Here is a 22,667-nt window from a genome sequence, read left to right as displayed (position 1 = left end):
CATGGCTGAGTGTCAGGAAGTGGAATAGAGACCACCTGAGATCTTGGCTCAAAACAAAACAGGGTATCTAGGTGTTTTAGTGCCCACCACTCTGGAGGCTAAGTAGAAGAACAGCCTTCAAGACCAGCCTGAGCTCAACCAAAGACAGTATTTGGGAATGGACAACTCAATGAATATTCTCACAATTCAGCATCTAGTTCTATTTTGCATGCCTGTATTCCTAGAAACTCACTTCTTATGATCGTAACATTCCTGGTAGGGCTTTCCAGTTAAGTGTATCCTAAAGCTTGGGATCTTAGCTGTTTAAATTGTTTGTTGTAAAACCACAGCCACAGCAAGCTGCCAACAAGCTAAGGTCACACACCCCGGAGAAGAATCCAGGTTGGCATCACATTTCTATTACACCATTGCACACAGTGAGCCTTTGTCCTTGAGCTATTTTTCAAAACTCCACTCTAGATTCTCCGTAATTTTGTTGTTTATGTTTTTTGGGAAACAGTTTTAGGATGCAGACCTGAATAATTATCTTAAGTCTGTATTTTAATTGGTAGCAATCATAGACTGGAGATAACAAGCTAATGCCATTCAGTTTTGCACTTTTTGATGAGTCTCTCATGAGATCAGATCCCACTGAGCTAATAGACCATAAACTGCTAGTATAGTCAACCTATAGCTTAATGATCTCTGGGAAAATAGACCTAAGTAAAGGAAAAAATTTTCAGAACTGGCAAGCTGGCCAATGGGTAAAGGCACCTGCTCCTAAGTCCGGCAAACTGAGTTTGAAACCCTAGGAACCAACTGGAAGGAGAGGACCAGCTCCTACAAACTATCCTCTGATTAACACACTTGCCTGCACAAACATGTAATTAAAACAATAAGCAGCTGATATCTTGACTTCTGGACACAGAAAATTATCTAGTGGATTTCCTCTAAGAAGCAGGCATTTCCTGCTTTTTTCCCATTCATTTTTTTTCCCACTCATTTCCACTCCCACTGCGCTTCTTCACAACTAGTCCTCCTGCTCTCATGTCTTTTTCCTTTTTCGTGTGATCCAGAGAGTAACTGAAGTTGCTCACAGTGAGGGCTTTCCAGAATTAGGGACAATGCTGAAGAAAATGTCTTTTCCAACCTCATTGCCACTGACTGCTTACAGAGCCTCAGAAGGAGAGGTGGGGACTCTCTCACCCTCCCCATTCTGTACACTTGGAGCTTGACCACACTCTAGTCAGGACACATCTCTGATGGAGATGTTTGTGAACACTGTATCTTGACAGCTATGAACGGCAGCAATGATTACCTTTGTTTTTAGATGTCACTTGGAGTTCTTAACTTCTGAGGTTCCAAAGCATTTTCCAGTTCTCCAAAAACTAAAAATAGTGTGCACTATTCAGAAGGCTTTCCTGTGTATAAATTTACTAGCTATGTCATCTGAAATCTTTTCTAGATTTCTCTAAATGTATTTCATCACATATTAGCCAATTTCTCAGATTTTCAAAGATCTATGACATTCTTACATGGTGGTTTCTGAAAAATATATAGTCTTGAGAAAATAACACTATTCCCAATTTCACTTTGTTTTTTGAGATAGGGTTTCTCTATCTGTGTAGCCTTAGCTGTCCTGGAACTCACTATGTAAACCAGGCTGGCCTTGAACTTTGAGACCCACCTGCCTCTGCCTCCTGAATGCTAGAATTAAAGGCATGTGGTGCCACCACCCAGCCTAATTTTATGTTTTATGTAATTTTTATGTGTATAAGTGTTTTTGCCTCCATGTTATGTATACAAACCATATGTATGTAATAACAGAGAAGGCTGGAATAGTCTATCAGATCTCCTAGGACTGGAGTTTCTAACAGTTGTTAGTGCCCATGTAGGTACTGGGAATTACAGGTTCTCTGAAAAAAAAAACAGCCAGTATGCTTAATCACTCAATCTTTCTTAAAAATCCCAGAACCATCTGCCCAGGGGTGGCACCACCCACAACCTACAGTGGGCCTTCACACGTCAATCACTAATTAAGAAAATGTACTGCAGGCTTGCCCACAGGTGAATCTAGTAGGAACACTTTCTGAGGTTCTTTTTTCCCAAATTATTCTAGCTTGTGTCAAGTTAATATAAAACTAGCAGAATAGCTTTGGCTGACAGATTCATGCTATGGGATGCATACACACACCCATAAACATGTTGTCAGAGTCTTAACTAGAATGAGAGCACAGACCTGAATTCTATAACTTGGGGGACTATGACAGAAGTGTTGTGAGTTCTAAGTCAGCTTGGAACATAAGCACTGAGATCCTATCTCAAATCCAGGGAGGGGTGAAGGAAAAGAAGGGAGTGAGGGAGAGAAACCTTCAAATACATTTCCCCCTTATAAATTGTACTTTCTATGTCTTGCTTACAAAAGTCTTCCAACAGATTACAGATGCACAAAATTACTTTCCTATTTTTTTCTTAAAAAACCCCCCACTTTTATGTTTATGAATGTTTTGCCTGTATTATATCTGTGTGCCACTTACATGCCTTGTGCCCTTGGAGGTCAAAAGAGGAATCACATTCCCTGGAACTGGAGCTGTGAGCTGCTATATGGATGCTGGGAATCAAACCTGCGTCTTAATACTTCTTCTATTTTATTTTATTTTTTATGTTTAGTGTTTTCATTCATCTGAATTTTTTGGTGTGTATGCATGATGTAAGTTCAATCTTTGTTTATTCATTCAATGTATCAACTTCCCCAATATTAGTAAGTAATTCATTTCCCTACAGCACTTAGGAGGCAGAGGCAGAGGCAGATAGATCTCTGTGAGTTCAAGGACAGTCTGTTTACAAGAGCTAGTTCCAGGACAGGCTCCAAAGCCACAGAGAAACCCTGCCTCAAAACAATTAACAGCAATAACAAAAAGAGCAGAACTCATGTCCACTCCCGTTCCAGTCTCCATTCTTCCTTTTCTGATATTTTGGCCAGTGCAGGTGCTATTACACGCCCATAAACCATTCCTTAAAATACAGATCTTAGCTTTTGTACCATAACTGAATACACAGCAACACTTCCACAACAAAGCAGGAGATTGCTCATTTTAATGTAAAATGAATATTTTTAGATCTTTATTGGCAATCAATTTTGCCTTTAATTTTTGAGACAGGTCTCTATCTAGTCCAGTCTGGTGTCTGCCTTGAAGCCATCCTCTTGTCTTCTCTTTCCAAGTGCTGTGGTCAGTGAGCTACCATGCCCAGCAACCCCTCCCCCCTTTTCCCAGCTGATGGTCTCACTATATTTATTTTCCAGCAGAATTAGAACTCCTGGGCTTGAGCAATCTTTCTGCTTCAGACTCCAAGTAACTACTGCTGTAGGCATGCACCTCTGTTGCTCAGGGGTAGGCATGTAGCTCAGAAGTAGAGTGCTTGATGCATGAGACTTTGGGTTCAATCTCTAGCACTATTTAAAAATAAAAAAGCATTGTGTGGAATCGTTTTACAGTCCAGCACCTAAGGCAACCAAAGTGATTTGGTAAAAGATAAATCAATTCAGTGTTTAATAGCATATTCCTTTAATCCTACCATTTGGGAGCTCCAAGCCAGCTAAAACTACAAAGTGAGACCTTGTCTCAGTGCAAACAAGCATACATCAAATTTTATTATTCTCTGGGCCAAAAGTTTTCCATCACAATCAAAACCAAATTTCTGCAGGATGTGGTGGTGCACACTCATTTATAAAACCAATGCTTAGCAGGTCTCAGATTTCCAAGTTTAAGGCTCATCTGGACTACACAGTGAGACCCTGTCTTAAAGAAATTCATACTTCTGATCTTAGCGTTTATGATTTTACTTCTGCTGTCCTTCCAACATTTGTTCCTCTCACCCTCCTCTTTCCTACACTCCACCATACTGGTCTTATTTCACTTGCTAACTCTGGAAAGGACACGTGCTCTGGAAGCTCTCCAAGGAGGTGACCATGTAGACTCTCAGGCTTCACCCCTGAATCAAAATCAATAGTTTAACAAGGTCTCCAGGTGATCCCTAGCAAAGTTTTCATGGACAAGTTAATTCCTAAATAACACACCTACACACACCTCACTCGGGAAACCAAGAGCAGAGCAGCGAAGTCAAAAGTTTGCCCTTTCCGGTTAGCTTCATTAAACAAGATTGTGGTTTTAGGTCCCACACCCAAAACGAAAGGGAGGGGTTGTAAGGTGGAAAGGAAAGCGGCCAAAGCCATGGTTAAAGATTCCCTGCCCATAAACAAACATCGCCTTCTACCCTGAAGGAAAATGGCACCCGGGATACATGCAGTTCCGGTCTCGGAGTAACAGCCAATAGGAAAGGCGAGGAACCGGAAGCATCCGCCCCGCCGCCCCTCCTCTGGGCGCCTCCCCTCTCTTGGGAGGATGAGACAGCCCAGAGGCTGTGGCGGAGCTGTGGTTGCTGGGTGACCGTCGGAGCCGGGACGGAGCGAGTGTCCGCTGGCGGGTGGGGACGCCCGGGGTGACCTTCGAGCTCCGGACAGGCGGAGCGAGGGCGCCCTGACCGGCCGGTGCGGCGGGCCGGGCGGCAGCGGCGGGCAGCCAGCCTGCGGGAAGGCCTGTCCAGGTAAGAGTCCACCCGGCTGGGCCAGCTCACGGCCCACGCGGCTTCCTGTCCCACGCACCTCCTCCGCGCCGTCAGTTCAGGATTCTGGAGGGACCCACCCTCCCGCTGGCCACGGTGCTTCAGTTCACGCACACCGGGGTTAGTGTGTGATTGTCTTTAGTGTCATTTTCATAAGAAGCTTCTAGGTATAAAGTCTCTTAACATTCCTTAAAGTTTGGGGAGGGACTTTGGTTTGAAGCCATCTTACCGCCTTGAAGTCTTGACTCCTTTATTGTGATGAAAGCTGCTGCTTTCTCAATGTCTGCAGTGTATTGTGACCTGAGAATTTTATTTTCTCCTCTACACCTTAAATTGGGAAAGTTAATAACTTAGTTATGCTTTGAGATCTTGGCTTCCTCTCCCTAATTCAGTTCCGTGATGTGCTTAAGAGTCACATGCAGCCGCAGCTTAGCTATGATAGTTTCATCTTCACGAAAGGGAAATAAAATAGGAAATGTAACCAAGATTTTTGTCATTAGCCTTTACCGATTTTGCATTGCTTATTTACATATTCCAAAACCCTCACAGGTTTTAGGCAAGTGCTTTACCACTGAGCCATTATACTCCCTTCCTCAACCCATTTCTAAACTTTTCATTTTGAGACAGGGTCTTACTAAATGACCCAGGCAAGCCTGGAACTCAACTGTTAACCTCTGTAGACCTTGAGTTTGCAAATTTTCCTGCAGCGTTAAGGGAGGCACGTTTCACCTGTTTTATTAAGAGATCGTTCAGCAGTAGTCTTTAGTCTCTGGCTAAAATGGTACCTTAAAATAAGTCTATTTGGTCATGTTAATTTTTGCTATTAGGGAATTAAGACACAAACTGTCAAGCAGGTGTTAGAATATTAGAATATGTGTGTAGGATTTTTTGTTTGTTTCAGAACAGTTTCTCTGTGTGACAGTCCTCACTCTGGACTGAGTCCTGGAACTCACTCTGTAGAGCAGGCTGCCCCCCTTGAAACACACAGAGATCCCGAGTGCTGGGATTAAAGGCATGTTCCACCATGCTTGACTTTAAAATGTGTATGTTTTTAAAATGTACTTTTTGGTTTGCTTTTAGTTGTTTGTTTTTGATATATATGGCTTTCCTAGTGTTCTTGGAGGTTAGAAGAGGGCATCAGATCCCCTGGACCTGGAGTTACAAATGGTTGTGAGCTGCCATGTGGGTTCTTGGAACCCAATTTGAGGTTTACATATCAACAAGTGATCTTAACAACTGAAACATCTGCACAGCCCAAGAAATATGCACATATTTTTTGTTTTGTTTTTCTCTTTGTCTTTGGAGGCTGTTATGGAACTCACTATGTAGAGTGGGCTGGCCTTGAACTCACGGAGATCCTACTGCTGCTTCCCAAGTGCTGGGATTAAAGGCGTGTGCCACCAACACTCAGCTAATATTGCATATTTTTATCATGGTTTAAAGTTACATTTGATTTATGTGTGGGAGTGTTGGAATTTGTGTTGGAGACAAAGAACACCTTCTGGAGTTGGCTCTCCTTCCATCAGTTGGTTTTGGGGGCTTTGAACTCAGGTCCTCAGGCTTAGCAGTAAGCATCTTTATTCATTGAACTATTTTGAGGGTCACAGAATGTTTTGTTTGATTGGTTTTGTTTTAAACAAGGTCTTTTCAAAGCTGGCCTGCTTCCGCCACTTTACTGCTGGATTATAGGATGTGATACCACAGCTACCTTATTATTCAGTTTTTTTAAATTGTTTCCTTAAAATGTCTTATTTTTTAATACTTTATATTTCATGTGTATAGGTATTGTGGCTGGATATAGGTCTGTGTGCATCAGACCCTCTAGAACTAGAGTAATAGACAGTTGTGCTCTACCATGTGGATGCTCAGAATTGAACCTGTGTCCTCTGGAAGAGCAGCCAGTTCTCTTAACTGCTGGGCCAGTTAGACTTTATTATTCAGTTAAATTAGTTAGAGCTTTGGAGATTAGGAAAGCCCTGGTATGTTATGTTGTCCAAGTAGCACTGGACTTCCTGGGCCTGCCCAGTAGCTGAGACTCTAGGCACTGTCACCCTGAGCCTAATCATTGCTTTTCTAATCTTTTCTCGTCCTAGGTGCATAATGGCAGAAACTGTGTCTCCACTGAAGCACTTCGTGCTAGCAAAGAAGGCTATCACTGCAATCTTTGGCCAGTTACTGGAGTTTGTTACTGAGGGGTCACATTTTGTTGAAGGTTGGTACCTCTTAAATTACTGTTGAAAATATATACAAATGTTTTATTATTTCAACTTTAGTTCTTTATTTTATTTTACTTTTTTTTTTTTTTTTTTTTTTTTTTTTTTGAGATCAGGTCTGACTTTGAACTGGCTGTGTAGATGTGAATGGCTTTAAATTCCTGACCCTCTGACTGCTAGGTTTACAGGAGTGTGCCCTGCTCGGGTTTAGTCATTGAATTCACATTGTTCTGTATTCTGGGAACAATACCATAGTGAGTAAAAGCAATTTCATAGTTAAGAAGTGAGTAAGATACTAGCCTGAGTGTTTTATGAAATTAAAATTTCTCTAGTCCTCATAAGACCAGTAGGTAAGTTAAAAGCATACTCATTTTAAAGTCACTGTGAAGATAAGCAACTTGCTCCAAGGTCACAAAGCCCAACATCAGGCAGTATGTATGCAGCCATTACACATGTCTCTTTTCCAATTTGCCCCTGAGCAATTTGAGGCTGATCTCCTCTCACAGGAGAATGTAATCTCTTTGGGAGAGGATAGGTATTTTCCTTTAGTTTTGGGAGAGGAGAAATGTTTTCCTTTAGTTTTTGTGTAACTGCTCAAAGGTAGCCTCAATTGTTTTTTGTTTTGTTTTGCTTTTTGAGACAGTGTTTCTCTGTATTGATTTTTGGAGCCTGTCTTGGAACTTGCTCTGTAGGCCAGGCTGGCCTCCAACTCAGAGATCCGCCTGCCTCTGTCTCTCTAGTGCAGGAATTAAAGGCTTGCATCACCAACACCCGGCTCACTGACTTAGTTTTAAATGTTGCTGGTTATGATAACCAAATGAGTCTCCATGTTTTATCTTCAAAAAGAAAGGCAGCATTAGCTTTTTCTCCTATTTCTAGGATGAGAAAAAAATAGTGCTTCACTCCTTCTCTTTTCCTTTTTTTTTTTTTTTTTGGTTTTGTTTTGTTTTGAGACAGGGTTTCTCTGTGTAGCCCTGGCTGTCCTTGAACTCCCTTTGTAGACCAGGCTATCCTCAAACTCCAATCAATCTAACAGAGATTCACCTGCCTGTCTCCCAGGTGCTGGGATTAAAGGTGTATGCCACCACAGCCTGGCTCCTTTGTCCCCTGTTCAGACAAGATCCGGTACATTCAGGGTGGTATGGCTGCAGATACTCCTTTAGCCCCTTTTCAAATATGTGTGATTAGAACTTCCTCCATCCTTGGTTAGGACAGTTCCGTGGTTCAGATAAGCCCTGCTCCTGCTTCAGTCTTGTAAGTCTTCCTTTCTGCCTTTTCTTACTGATTGGACTGCTGATTCCCTTCCTCATGGGAATTGAGGGCTGAACCCCTCCTTAGTATTTGAAGGCTAGGAACCTTCACAGCTCAGCATGTGAACTCTTCCAGCTCAAAGCTGGCTTGTTAGGTGGCTGTTAGGTTCTTATTTCTCACTTTAAAAATGGGTTTTTGTTTCACATATGGTTTGTGTTTTTGAGCACTAGATAAATATTAAGTTATCCCTTTCACCGGGTCTTTGAAATTTTTAATAATTTTGAAATTCTTTGAGGCAGGATACTCATCACAGTAGGCAACCTTTTATTAGATGTTCAAGGTTGTAGCTTAATGGTAGGCACTTGCCTTGATGTATGAGGTCCTAGATTAAATACCTGACATACACATTTAAAATAAATAAACCAAATACTATATCCATTTTTATTTTTCAAGTGGTATGTTAGTGTAGAACAACCCAAAATGTTCACAGTTGTATAATTAGAAGAATTCATTTATATCACCTTTTCTAATACTTTTTCAACTTTGCAGCAACTTACAGGAATCCAGAACTTGATCGAATAGCAACTGAGGATGATCTGGTGGAAATACAGGGCTACAGAAATAAGCTTGCTGTCATTGGGGAGGTGCTCTCTCGAAGACATATGAAAGTGGCATTTTTTGGCAGGTAAACCTATGATTTCCCCCTCCCTGTTTCTCCCCTCTCCCCCCTCCTTCATTTCCCCTTCCTTCTCTCCTCCCTCTTTCCTCCTGTCCCCAGAGGCCAGTCTTCCCTCCTCCTCTATCCCCTTTTTATGATCCCTTGTCCAGTTAGAAAGATGGAGGGATAGGTAATGAAGAAGGTGTAATTTTTTTTTCTCTTTTCCCTCTTGAAACAGGGTTTCATGTAGCCTATCTGGGCTGGGCTCCAGTTTGCTATATAGTCAGAGGCTGGCCTTGACTTCTGATCCTACAAATTTATGCCACCATATTCAGGTTGTGAGATATTTTTCTAGGTTCATATTTTAATTTTCTTGAGAATGGGGGTAGGTCCTCAGTATCCTAGAACTTTCCATATAAACCAGACTGGCCTTGAACTCACAGAGATCTGCCTGCCTCTGCACCACCATGTACTGATTATTAGTATGCCTTCTAGAAGACTCATCTCATCATTCCCAGAGGAAAGCAGGGAGTATTGTATGTCAGTGTGTCTAGGTGACAGAGTGATCTTTGTCATGTCTGATATACTCATCTGACATCAGGTGTTAAGCTGCAGATGTGCCTGTTTTCAAAAGTATGCACAAAGTCCTGAGTTAATCACCATCATTGCAAAAAAAAAAAGTACCTTTTTTATTTTTTTTTAACCAATAATCCAATAATGGCATTTGTTTACTAAACTCATGTCATAGACCCAGGCTGTTTCTCATCATACGGCTTTTGCAGTTGAGGTGGTAGGACAGAAGATGTAATTGTTGGTGCCTAGGTCATTCTTCATTCTTCATATCTCACCTCAAATGTTACTACCTCAGAAGGCTTTCCTGAAGGAGTCCTTCTCAGGTGTTATTTGTTTATTTAGTTTGGTTTTTTGAGACAGGGTAGCCAAGCAAGGCCTTGAACTGGTTCTCCAGAGTTGGCTGTTCAAGTCAATTCTGTGTCTCATTTTGTTTCTAATGGTAGTAGCATTGTGGTGGTGCTAGGAGTTGATCCAGGCTGTATCACATGCTAGGTAGATATTCAGTCACATGGCTTCATTCCAAGCCAGTTCTATTCTTAAAATATCCTGTTAAAGTCCCACAATGGTCTATTATTTTGTTTTACTATCTGCTGCTTTTACTTGGCACAGTATTCTCAGAGCTTACATAAGTTTAGAGAGAGGCAGCTCCATGAATAGGCTTCACCTAAGATTAGGGACATGTAGTAGGAAGTGACCTCTAGATGGTGGTGACTGATGTCTTCCTTGAGCTCCCTTGAGCTCAGAGATAGGAACAGATGGTGCCTGACTTACAGTGGTTGACTTCTCTGCCTATGCATGATGTTGCAGAAGCATGCACAGTCCTGTGCAGTATAGAAGACTCACTTAGGGTGTGGCTGGGAGCCACAGTTCCTAGTGAACCACTTCATCACTTGCTGTAATATTGGGGAGACAGGGAGCATCTGTATTTTTACAGCATATTTTCAATGTGCTATCATTAGCTGAGGAATAAGCTTTGGATATGAGCTGGCTCCAAAGCCCATTTCTTGCAGAGTGGTAAATGGAGAGGGAGACCTTAATGTGCTTAGAGAACTGTAAGTTAGGTTTGAGATACTAAATGGGAGCAAAGTGGTCCTGTTTGCTGAAGACCTCACAGAGCTCAGTAAGTTCTGTATACTTTATGTTTTGAAAGGTAAAATGAGAGGATTTAGAGTTAACAATTACGACGTTAGATGTGGAGCACAGAGGATAGGAATAGGAGGTGAGAAATTTGAAAGTCTTAGTTTGGATGGTTAGGCTGGAAAGGTTGATAAGAGAGAAAAGAGAGTAACTAGGGGGCAGGAGATATGTGGTAATTAAGAGTGCTTGCTGTTCTTTTGAGGGCCAGGGTTCAGGTGCTAGCACCCACATTGTGGCTCACAGTTCCCTCTAACTCTGGTGTCAGGGAATCCAGTGCCCTGTTCTAGATTCCATGAGCACTACATGCACATGGTACACATAATAAAGTTTTCCAAACTGCCAAGTTGCATATTTGAAATTGCAACTTAGGCAAATTGTAGGAAGTTTAGAAATTATTGGCTTATGTTGGTAATTGAGATCTGGGGGGGGGGGTTTGATGAGATAGATAATTCACAAAGGAAGAGTAATAACAAGATAGGGCAGAAGAGGAACCATCCATGAAATAGAGATGCCACATAGGTCAGGAAAACTAGAATTGGCATGCTAGAACAGAAGATATATATTTGGCATTCATCTCCTTTCCTATAACAGACTTGCTAAAACCCTTAGAATTTCCTGAGCAATAGAAATAGCTTTTATTATTTATAATAAACACCTTTGGTCATACCTGGATTTATGCTAATGAGCCTAGGGCAGTCCTTAGATAATTTTAGGTTAGGGCTGGTCACTAAATGATTTGAGGGCTGGAAAATTTTGAAACTCCTGGAGGTCGGTGGCTGGTGGGTAGAGATAAAGCTTTATAAAAATAACTTGAACAGATTTACACATAGTAGCACAGATCTGTGATCCCAGTATTAGGCATAGTAGGAGAATTACCTATGTTTGTGTGTAACTTCATAGTCTGATTCTGGTTCGTAATGTACCTAAGGGCTTGGCATCATCTCTTCAAGATTCTTTGAGAGTAGGGGGTCCAAATTAGTTTTGAGAATCACTACTGGGCTGTGTGGCACAACACCTTTAGTCCCAGAACTCAGGAGGCAGAGACAGGCTGGTCTCTGAGTTTGAGGCCTGACAATCAGGGTAGTTCCACAGAGAACCCTGTCTCAAAAATCAACCAAACATATGTTCATTTCATTGTACACACTGATTCTTAGTTCAGACAGGACACAGTGGAAACAGCTTGTCCTTGTTACTGAAGATTGGAGTTGCTCAACACTGGAGGGGTGGAATTATTTGATATCTTCATTTCACATGTCTGGTACTGTGCTGGAGTGACTTGGAGACCTTGCCAGACCTCCCATCTGCTTGACTTAACTGTGGCACAGCAGTCAGTGTAGTTGACCTCTTCCGTGGCAAGATTCCAAGCGCATGTGACCCAGTAAACAGGAAGGAACTGCATTGATTGCCTTTTATGTTCAGCCTTGGAAGCTACCCAGCATAACTTGTGAAGCTGTCACAGTCCAGCCTAGATTGAAGATGGGACATTAGACCTCATCTTGTAATAGGAAATTTATCACAGAATTTTGATGATTGCTTTCAAACTGCTACAAGAAGCAAGCAACCAAAGCTAAGGGAAGAGTTGTTGTAAATGTACACTGCTAATTAACAGCTCTTGTCTGTCTGTCTTATTTGCCTGGTTTATTGTTTTATTTTACTTTGTCTTGTGTAGCTGAACCTCTACTCTTGTCTACACTTCCAAGTTCTAGATCACAGGTGTGCTTTGTGGTCTTTTTATAAAAGGAGTCGTCTATGAAATTGAACTATGAAAATGTTGGTTTGAGCCCAGTGAAGCATGTTTTCACTTCTTGTTTTGCATGTTCCTCAGGACCAGTAGTGGAAAGAGCTCTGTCATCAATGCAATGCTGTGGGATAAAGTTCTCCCTAGTGGGATCGGCCACACAACCAACTGCTTCCTGAGTGTCGAGGGAACCGACGGAGATAAAGCCTACCTTATGACTGAAGGGTCAGATGAAAAGAAAAGTGTGAAGGTATACTGCCAAACCCATAATAGGCCTGGAAATACCTTGCAGTTACAAGATTATGTAAGCTATCCACATGGCTAGGCATAGAAAAACTAGTGATAGTCACTTTGACAAATTGCGTAGCCATTGCTAATATTTTGAGTTCTAAAAGTATTTTCCTGAGAACTAAATTACTGGAAGTATAAAATTGTTAACTTGTTTTTACTGGGGTATGAGGCAATAGAATTCAGGGCCTCTTGCATATTAGGTAAATTCTACCACTAGCCCTGTCCTTAACTTTAAATAAAAATAAGGTTTTTATTTTTATTTGTTTTATATGTATGAATGTTTTGCCTGCATTTATAGCCTCCAGGTGCATACATTGTTAACAGAGGACAGAAGAGAGCATTAAATCTCCCAGAACTGGCATTAGAGACAGTTGTGAACTGCTTTGTGAGTGTTGGGAACTAAACTTCAGAGCAGTTCTAGAAGAGCAGCCAGTGCTTTTAACCCCCAACCCATCTCTAGCACCCAAATTAAGTTTTCTCCAGCTTGGCAGTGGTGGCACTCAGGAGTCAGGGGCAGGCGGATCTCAGTGAGTTCAAGGTCACCCTGGTCTACAGAGCTAGTTCCAGGACAGCCAGGAGTGTTATACCAAAAAACCTTGCTTGGAAAACCAAAAATTCTTTGTGCTAGGATTTCAAGTGTGGCACCACACCTAGTCATAGCCACCTTAAATAGAACTTGTTCACAAACTCAAAAATTGAGTATTGAAGAGCCATGCCTCAGTATGTGTGCATATGTGCTGGGAATTGAATATAAGGCCCTGTACATTCTATTCTAGTCAAGTACTCTGCCATGGAACTACATCCTTAGCTCGTTGCCATTTCTGGTTTGGGGAAGCTGTAGGTGAGATGGTTATGAAAGTATTCCTGGATCTTAAAATTTATCATTTTTTTTGAGACAGGGTCTCATTATGTACGACTGGCCTAAAATTTTCAGTGTGGACCAGACTGCCCTCTGCCTGTCCAGTGCTGGGATTAGGTGACACTCTTCAAACTTCAGACACACAATTAAGGGCATTTCTTAGTTACTTTTCTATTGCAAAACATTGTGACTGAGACAGTGTATATAGGAGAGAGTTTATTGTGAGCTTACAGTCCATGGCAAGAAGCATGGCAGTGGGCAGGTAGGTATAATGCTAACTCAGTAGCTGAGAGCTCAAATCTTATCTTTAAGCATGAGGCAGAGAGAATTAATTGGGAATGGTGAGGGCTTTTGAAACTTCAAGCCCACCACTAGTGACATACCTCCTCCAACATATCCACACCTAAATCTTTCCCAATTAGCTGTCAGTATATGAACTGGTGGTATTCAGATCACCCCAGATACCACTGCTACTTTGTAGTTAAGACTTTTTGTCAAATTGGAATTTTAATTATTTGTGTCCAATCATTTGAATCTTGGGAAATTTGCTGTGTGATGTTTTATGGACATGATCTCATTTTTCCTGATCTGTGCTCTCTGCTTTAAGTTCTTTCTTCAATGTTCTTTGTTTCCCTCCCCTATTCCCAAACGGAAATGATCCCGAGGAGTGGCCCCCTTAAGATAATAGACCTTTAGTACTGTACATAATATTTTACTTAGAACACAGTCATAATAGCTCATACCTCATTAAGTACTTGCCTTCTGTATTTCAGCATTTAAAATAACTCACCTTAGGAAAAAAACACCCAGGCATAGTGATGGACTAAAGCAGAGGCAGGCAGATCTCTGAGTTCTACAAAGTGAGATGCTGTCATAAAACAAAATCTTCAAACCTCATTACAATTCTGTTGGTATTTTATTTCCTATAGTCTTCTTGTTAATTTTTTTGTTTGTTTCTCTGTAGCTTTGGAAGCTGTCCTGGAACTAGCTCTGTAGACCAGACTGGCCTTGAATTCACAGAAATCTGCCTCCCACTGCCCAGGCTTTATAAAAGTTTTATATGTATGATGTTTTGCATGTCTGTGTACCATGTGTGTGCCTGGTACCTGTGGAGGTCAGAAGAGGGTGTCAGATCCCCTGAAACTGGAGTTACAGATGGTTGTTAGCCACCATGTGGGTGCTAGAAACCAAACCAGGATCATCTGCAAGATCAATAAGTGCTCTAAACTGCTGTGCCATCAATTTTGTTTTGTGTTTAAGTTGTGTGCAAATGTGCACAGATATGTGTGCCTGCCCACACATCTGCCTGTACTCAGAAGTGTCAGTGATAGTGCAAATAGGGGGATGTGTGCACATGAGTCAGTGCTGGAGGAGGCCAGAGGAGAGCTGGAGTTAAAAGCAGTTGTGAGATACACCAGTGTAGGAGCTAGGACCCAGCTCAAGGGTCTTCTGCCAGAACAGTACCCACTCTTAACTGCTGGACCATCTTTCCAGCCCTGTGTTTTATTTCCTAATCTTTTGTTTGTGGTGGTAGGGAGCTAACCTGGGGTCTTGTTGGGAAGTGCTCAGTGAGCCACTGCCCAGACATTAGGATCTTAATTTTATAAATCCTGTATTAAGATTGCTGTTTTGGTTTATTTATGCATCTATCAAAGCATTTTTAAAATAAGCCATATTAAACACAAATAAATAGCTTGGAGAGATGGTTCTTTAGTGAAGACCACTGGCTTCCACCCTTCCAAGGGATCCAGGTTCCATTTCTAGCATGGTGGGCAAATTTTGTAACTATTTCCAGGTGACCTGGCATCTTCTGCCTTAGTGAACACTAAGCATGTAAGTGGTACACAGAGACACATGCTGACAAAACACCATGCACATAAAAAAATAACTAAGAAAAACAAAATAACAAAAGGACCTAACATTGTCACTGTAGACTTTCAACGTCAGCCTCATTTAAGATTTTGACTACATTTGAAAAATAGATGTTTCTCTAGCCCCTTATTTTTTGTGGGGGTATATGGTTTTGTTTTATCTGTGTATATCTGTGTATCACAGGAATTTGTTGCCTGTTGAAGTCAGAAGAGAGCTTCAGATCCCCTGGGATTGGCGTGGGTGGGTAGGTGTTAGGAACCAAACCCCAGTCCTCTGGAGGAGCAATGAGTGCTTATAACCTATGAGCCATCTCTTCTCTTTTTATTTTGTTAAAGAAAAGGGTCACATGTAGTTCAAGCTGGCTTTGAACTGCTGCGTAGCCAAGTATGACCTTTCTACCTCCCCAATGGCACAATTACAGACAGGCATGTGCCATCACACTCTGGTTTTTGTTTGTTTTTTAATGCAGTGCTGATAGATCAGGATACTAGACAAGCACTATACCAATTGAGCCACATTCCCAGCCCTTAAAATAAATGTTTTTAGTTACAACTCTAGTGGTATGTATGCTATTTTCTAATTTTGCTTTAAATCCCTTGTACTGTTTATCTAACACTATATAAGTTACATTAAATATGTACATTAGTTTCATAAGTTAATATACCTGAGAAGTTATCTTGAGATTTAGAACTGGTTTGAGGTTTAAATGACAAGAGTTTCAAGGTTCTTGTGAATTAGCACCTGCTTCACAAATTGGACTGTGGTGCCTCACATCTGTAATCCTAGAACTCAGGAAGCTGTGGCCCAAGGATAGCCATGAGTTTGGGACCAGTCTGGGCCAGACACATTTGAATTGACCTTAACTTCAGTGAGGTGTTTAAGTTTGATTTTTAGAATTATTTTCAAGCAGTCACCTTCATTTCAAAAGAACCAGAAAATAGGAATTTGCAAAAACAATAGACTCCATAACTCATCCTTTATGATATAAACAGCATCACTCAGGAGTTCACTGGGCTCTGTTGCTAGTATCTCATTTGTTATGTGTTTGCTTCCAAATCCTGATTGTTTTGTAGATGGTATGAGTAAACTTGCAAAGGAAAATTTATTTTTCCTGTTTAGTTATTTTAAAACCCAGGTTTCAGGGCTGGAGAGATGGATGGCTCAGTGGATATTAGCAATGCCTACTCTTGTAGAGGACCTGTGTTTCATTCCCAGAATCCATGTAATAGTTGACTACCATGTATATAACTCCAGTTCCAGGGGATCTGATGCCTTCTTCTGGCTTCTGAGGGCACCAGGCATGCACAGATACACATGCACACAAAATAATACCTGTGTACATTTAAATATATACATTGTGTGTGTATGTGTTAAAAAAAAAACCCTTCATATTTCTCAATTATTCAGGTGGCTTTATTTCAAACCATTTCAAGTTTAACTTCCCATTTTGCAAAAATGGGTGCTGTTCAGCTGGGCTTAGTGGTCACACCTGTAATTCCCAGCACTGAGGCAGAGAGGGGTAGTGAGAACAAGGCCAATCTGGGCTTGGGTTAAAATGATGTGCCAAACCATAGTATTTTAAATTTTTATTGAACCTCGTTTTCTTCTCACTTTAGACAGTTAATCAGCTGGCTCATGCTCTCCATATGGACAAAGACTTGAAAGCTGGCTGCCTCGTGCATGTATTTTGGCCCAAAGCAAAATGTGCCCTCTTGAGAGATGACCTGGTTTTAGTAGACAGGTAAATTTACATGCAAATTGTGTTTTCTCTGGGCTTACTTGGTAGAATAATGCTGCTTATCACTCTGCTGTGATCAAGTACCTGACAAGAAGCAGCATGAGGGAGGAGGGGTTTATTTGAGTCCTGGTACTGTGCAATTAGGAAAAACTGCAGAGGTGAGTCCTAGTGCTCTGCTTCTGCTTCTGTTTTTTTTATTGAGCTGGAAAGTCTAGTAGGTTTGCATTCTCTGAAGGTAACAAAAATGCTTTTAGAATTTTTCCATTGCTCTTTTTTAATATGCATTTTTATGTGGTTTAAGTTTTATTTATTTGGTTTGTGGCATTGGGGGGTTGAATCAAGGGCCTTAGGCTTGCTATGCAGGTATTCTACCCTGAGTTATAGCCACACCTCCCATGATGTATTGTATTTTGAAATCATCTTACTAGCGCTTAATGAAGTAGTGCCCATCAGTTGAATATTTTTCTTTCCTATAATCAAAGGCTTCAAGCATTTTCGTTATGTTTTGTTTCTTTAGTTAACCATTTGATGATCTATGGGAATCATTCAGTTTGATTCTCTCCCTCTCCCCCCCACTTTTTTTTTTTTTTTTTTTGACACAGGATCTCTATGTAGCTCTGTTTGACCTGGAACTCACTTTGTAGTCAGGCTGGCTTTGAATTTACAGAGATCCACCTGCCTTTGCTGTCTGATTGCTGGGATTAAGTTGTGTGCCACCGTGCCTGGCCCCAGAGGGTTTGTGTGTGTGGGTGGTGGTGGTGGTAGATTGCTTCTAAGCATTTTTATCTCTATATATTACTGGGTATATCTGTTTGTAAGAATTGAGTGCTATTAGCTTAGTCTATTTTACTATTGGTACTTCTTTTCCAGCTTTTGCAGCATAAAAATTTGAAAGATTGAAATATTATGTTGCTTGTTTTGTCAAAAACATTGGTTTAAAAATTTCTTGGCATCTGATTGATGGCTAAGAGAATTCCTGCCTTTTGGATTTCAGATGATAGAAAATTTTGTTTTGTTTTTTAAATCTGTGATTTATTTTTTGTTTATTTGTTTGCTTGTTTTTGTTTTTTGTTTTTTGTTTTTTTTTTTTTTTTTTTTTTTGAGATAGTGTTTAACAGTCTTGGCTGTCCTGGAACTTGCTTTGTAGACTGGCCTGGCCTGGAACTCATTGAGATCTGCCTACCTCTGCCTCCCAAGCACTGGGATTGAAGGCATGTGCCACCACCACCTGGCCAGATTTTGGTTTTTAACAAATGTCCTGTGACACAGTATTTGCTTCCTTCCCTTTAGCCCAGGTACAGATGTTACCACAGAGCTTGATACCTGGATTGATAAGTTCTGCCTTGATGCTGATGTCTTTGTTTTGGTTGCAAACTCTGAATCAACACTGATGAATACGGTAGGATTTATTCTTACTACAGTGCTTGAGTGGCATCCATCCACTTTAGTTCTGAAAAGTGAGGGAAGTACTGGTGATGAGCTAGAAAGTAACTGAAGTCAGCCTGTGTTCCTAGGATCAGAGGGCTGTTTCTGGTTTGCGGTAGTGTTACCTGGTTTCAGTAGCAGTCCAGGGCTTGCCAGTGATTTTAGCTTCTAGTAAGTGTGGGTTTAAGGTGATGTGAATATGAGACTGACACTCACCCAGTGTGTATCAGCCTGGAAGAGCATGGGTGCAAAGGTTGTTGAGATGTCCACTTATATAAAATCCAAACCATCCCTTCTCTTGCTTCCCTGTCATGCATTAGGCAAAGCTTTTTCTCTGCAGTTCTCATCCTTTCCCAGCTCGATGTAGGTTCAAACTCATCTGTATATACCCTGGGTTGGTAGGTTCTTTATCCTGAATGACCAGATTCAGTCCAAATAAACTTTAAAAGTTTAGATATCTACTATACAGAACAGTAACATGCTATTAAAAAGGTTATTCACAAGAAGCATATGAGTGACTAAGTACCATTGTCACTAGTAAGATTTAACTATCACAAGCACCAGGCTTCTGTTGTAGTACTGGATGGCTGATAACATCATTCTGTAAGAAACTTCCCAAGTGTTTGAGATGTTGTAGAGGACCATCATCATTTGGTGTTGGCTAAGTGCCAAGTCCTTGCAATAGCTTCTAGGCATGGACCTGACTAGGTATGACAAAGTAATAAAGAAAGGACAAACAGATGGAAACAGGGAAGTGGGATTAGGAGGCTGGGTGCTTTTTAGTGTGTTTATTACATGTGTGCAGCAGAGAGGCAGAGTTACTGCATACAGATGAACAAGGATATTGGGATATTATAGATGGATAAGGGAGCAGGGTTATCATATAAAGCTGAACAAGAGACAGGTTTAGTAGGAGCAGTCTTTGTAGGGGAGCAATCTTTAGGTTGTAAATATCTGGAGGAAGAAAGCTAGTGTGGACATTTCTGCACACACTATCAGCATCCTAGTGTGGACTATAGGAAGGCTTTGCCATTTTCCTGAGCCTACCTTGGACGAGTCTTTTCCTTTTTCCTGTGTGTCCGAGGCCCATGTTGAACAGTATACATTCACTGAGGACTTCATTCTTCAGGGCTTCCTCTACTCCCCACCGATGAGCAGATTTCTCAGCCTCAGTCTTGACTTTGGTGCCTGTGTTTAGGCTATACTCATTTGTTTTTCGATGCTAGCAATGAGACTCAGGGCTGTGCATATATTAGGCAAGCCCTGTCTCTGAGCCATACCCCCAGTCCTGTTGATGCTGCTTTTGACTTAACAGTTTGTCCGCTTCTGAACTTTTCCTTTTTTAGAAATACCAGTTAAACTGGCTGTAGTCACGTCTGTAATCTCAACATTTGTATATAGAGCAGGAGAATCAGATATTTAAGGTCATCTTCAATATATAATGAGTTTAGGACCAGCCTGAACTGTGTGAGACCCTGTTGGCAGTATGTCTAAGCCTATTATTAGTTCCCATTCCTATTAGCTGTTCCTATTTTCAACTAGCTATGGCATCTCCTTGCTGTGAACAGACATTTACACTTACTTTACAGTGTTTATATAATGGTCTTCACTTGAACTTAGCCAGAAGGCCAAGAAGCAGTTTATGTAGTATTTGCTGGTATTAGAGTTAATAAAGTATGCTAGTTTACTTAGCTAAATCTATTTATTTATTTACTTATTTTTGAGGCAGTGTCTCACTATGTAGTTCTGGCTTGCCTGGAGCTAACTGTGTAGAGCAGGCTGGCCTGGAACTCACAGAGAATTGCTTGTCTCTGTCTTGGATGGAAGATGTACCCCTACTATAACCAGCAGCTTAGCTAACTCTGAAAAATGATTTGAAGCGACTTTTAACATCTGGGTTATCAGTCAGTCACTTTCTGTCATATATATACAGATTGATAAGTGTTAGTTGACTTTCAAGAGAGACCTGGTAAGAGCAGGAACCCTTGCCTTTGGGCTTGTTTTGATTTACAATGCCATGGTGACTTCTTATAGAGGTCTTAGTGGATGCTATTCACTCTGATTTAAATAATTCAGACTTTTAACATAAAGGGTTTCAACTCTAAGTGTAAAGAGAAAATGCTTATCTTTTAAAGTGTTGTTCTTGACATTTTTCAGGAGAAACATTTTTTTCACAAGGTGAATGAGCGGCTCTCCAAGCCAAACATTTTCATTCTGAATAATCGCTGGGATGCTTCTGCCTCAGAGCCAGAATATATGGAGGATGTAAGTGCCCTCACTCCCCCCACCCCCCCCCAAACCTTTGAACTTTAGTTGTGTATATCATTATCTGAGGAAACAATAGACCTCAGAGGACATCATGAGAAATTATTCTGTGATTGTGAAAATAGTATGAATATAGCTGGGCCTCATGATACTTAAATCCCAGATTTGGGAGGTGGAGTCAGAAAGAAGGATCAGGAGTTCAGAAACAATGTGAGCTGTGCAGTAAGTTTGAGGCCAGTCTGAACCATACTACACTTTGTCTGAAAAGATTACCAAAATAAATAAATAAATATATATATATATATATATATATATTTCTAGAAAACCTGTAGGGGCTTGTGATAGGTATCTGATACACTAAGCTATGTTTCTTTCAAAACTTGAATCTTCTTTTTGTGTTTCACTTTTTCCCCTATGCACGTTTTGCCTGCATGTATGTCTATGCACTTATGTTTATGTACCACTTCCATGCCAGAGGAGACTAGAATAGTGCCTTGGAGAATTTCCTGTAACTGGAGTTACAGACAGTTGTGAGCTGCCATGTGTCTGCTTGGGTTTTCTGGAAGAGCCGATGTAGTCTCAGCCACTTAGTTATCTCTCTAGCCCTATGTTTAACTTTATTAAAGATTGAAATGTGTATCAGAAAAATGCCTACCTGAATCATTAGTAAATTTTCACTCAGTAGATTTTCACAAATTTCACATAGCTGCCTTAGAATGCAGGTAAAACAACTGAGCATACCTGACCTCCAAAGCTAGGGGAGGCACTCTACCAACTGAGCTGTATCCTCCACTCACTTTAAAAAGAATCTGGCATTTAAGAGCTGGGTGTGGTGGCGCATGTCTTTTGATCCTAACACTCTAGAGCAGTGGTTCTCAACTTTCTTAATGCTACAACTCTTATGTTATGGTGACCTCCTCCCATCATAAAATTATTTCATTGCTATTGTCATGAATGTTAATGTAAATGTAAATACCTGATATGTAGGATATCTGATATATGACCCCAAAGGAATGGTCACCCACAGTTGGAGAACCACTGTTCTAGACAGGCAGGTAGATCTCTTGAGTTTGAGGCCAGCATGGTCAAAAAAGTGAGTTCCAGGCTAGCCAGGGCTGTATAGTAAGATTCTGTCTCAAAAAACAAAGCAACATGCAAAGGCATTTGATGTATGTGTTGATCAGGTCAATTTTTGTTGTTATAGCAACATAGTTAAGACTAATGGTTTTAAAGGCTCCAGTCTGTGGTGTGTGAATCTCAGAAAGCAGCTTACTACAAGGTGGCTCAGAACAGAAAGGGTGAGAAGATGTGTAGGCCTGTCCTTGCTGACTTGCACTTTTCCTTAGAAACACCCTCACAGACACACCCAGAGATGTGGACACTAATCTCCTAGGTTCTTCTGTCCAATCAATATGAGCCATCACAGCATATAAATAGCATTTATTTCTTTTCTTTGTTTCTGATTTTAGTTGTGTGGTTTATAAAGATGAAACAGTTTCCATTACTCCTTAGGAATTGCAGAATTAGGTCATCCTCACAGAGTAGTTTCACTACTTCAGCATTTTTCTTTAGCTTAGTTTTATTTTTGTTGTGAGACAGTGTACCCCTGTAGCCCACGATGGCCTTGAACTCTCAGGTGTCATTTTCCATATGCTCCTGAATGCTGTGATTATTTGCAAGTACCACTGGCATACCCACTTTATTAATGGTGCAGGGAATTGAGCCCAGGGTTTCATGTCTGCCAGGCAAGCATTCTATGAACTGAACTATATCCCAGCCCCAGTTGTTCTTTTTGAAATTTGTTTGTTTTGTTTTACTTTATTTTCCCTGAGTCGTCGTTTCTCTGTCTAATCCTTGCTGTTTTGGAACCCACTCTATAGACCAGACTGGCCTTGAACTCAGAGATCTGCCTGCCCCTGCTGCACCACTGCCCAGCTTTCATTTTTTTTTTTTAAGATTTATTGGGTTTTGTTTGTTTGCTGTTTTTTTGCTGATTGAACTTGGGGCTTTGTGCATACAAAATAAGTACTCTCTATATATTGGAC

At 40.9% G+C, this 22,667-nt stretch overlaps 1 protein-coding gene across 2 annotated transcripts in view; it reads left to right on the top strand.

The window, feature by feature from the left end:
• The first annotated feature begins 4,359 nt into the window (after positions 1–4,359).
• The window catches only part of Mfn1 (mitofusin 1), a 39,740-nt gene continuing 21,432 nt past the window's right edge, over positions 4,360–22,667 (top strand). For both annotated transcript variants that reach the window (XM_051185836.1, XM_051185835.1), the window contains exons 1-7: positions 4,360–4,584; positions 6,696–6,814; positions 8,616–8,751; positions 12,260–12,422; positions 16,811–16,935; positions 18,223–18,331; positions 20,515–20,622. In XM_051185836.1, coding sequence (XP_051041793.1) covers positions 6,703–6,814; positions 8,616–8,751; positions 12,260–12,422; positions 16,811–16,935; positions 18,223–18,331; positions 20,515–20,622 — 753 coding nt within the window. In that variant the 5' untranslated portion in view covers positions 4,360–4,584; positions 6,696–6,702. The remainder of the gene's footprint in view (positions 4,585–6,695; positions 6,815–8,615; positions 8,752–12,259; positions 12,423–16,810; positions 16,936–18,222; positions 18,332–20,514; positions 20,623–22,667) is intronic.

The sequence above is a fragment of the Phodopus roborovskii genome, unplaced genomic scaffold (assembly GCF_943737965.1).
Source record: "Phodopus roborovskii unplaced genomic scaffold, PHOROB, whole genome shotgun sequence".
Lineage (NCBI taxonomy): Eukaryota > Metazoa > Chordata > Mammalia > Rodentia > Cricetidae > Phodopus > Phodopus roborovskii.
This window is presented reverse-complemented; position numbering and strand designations above follow the sequence as displayed.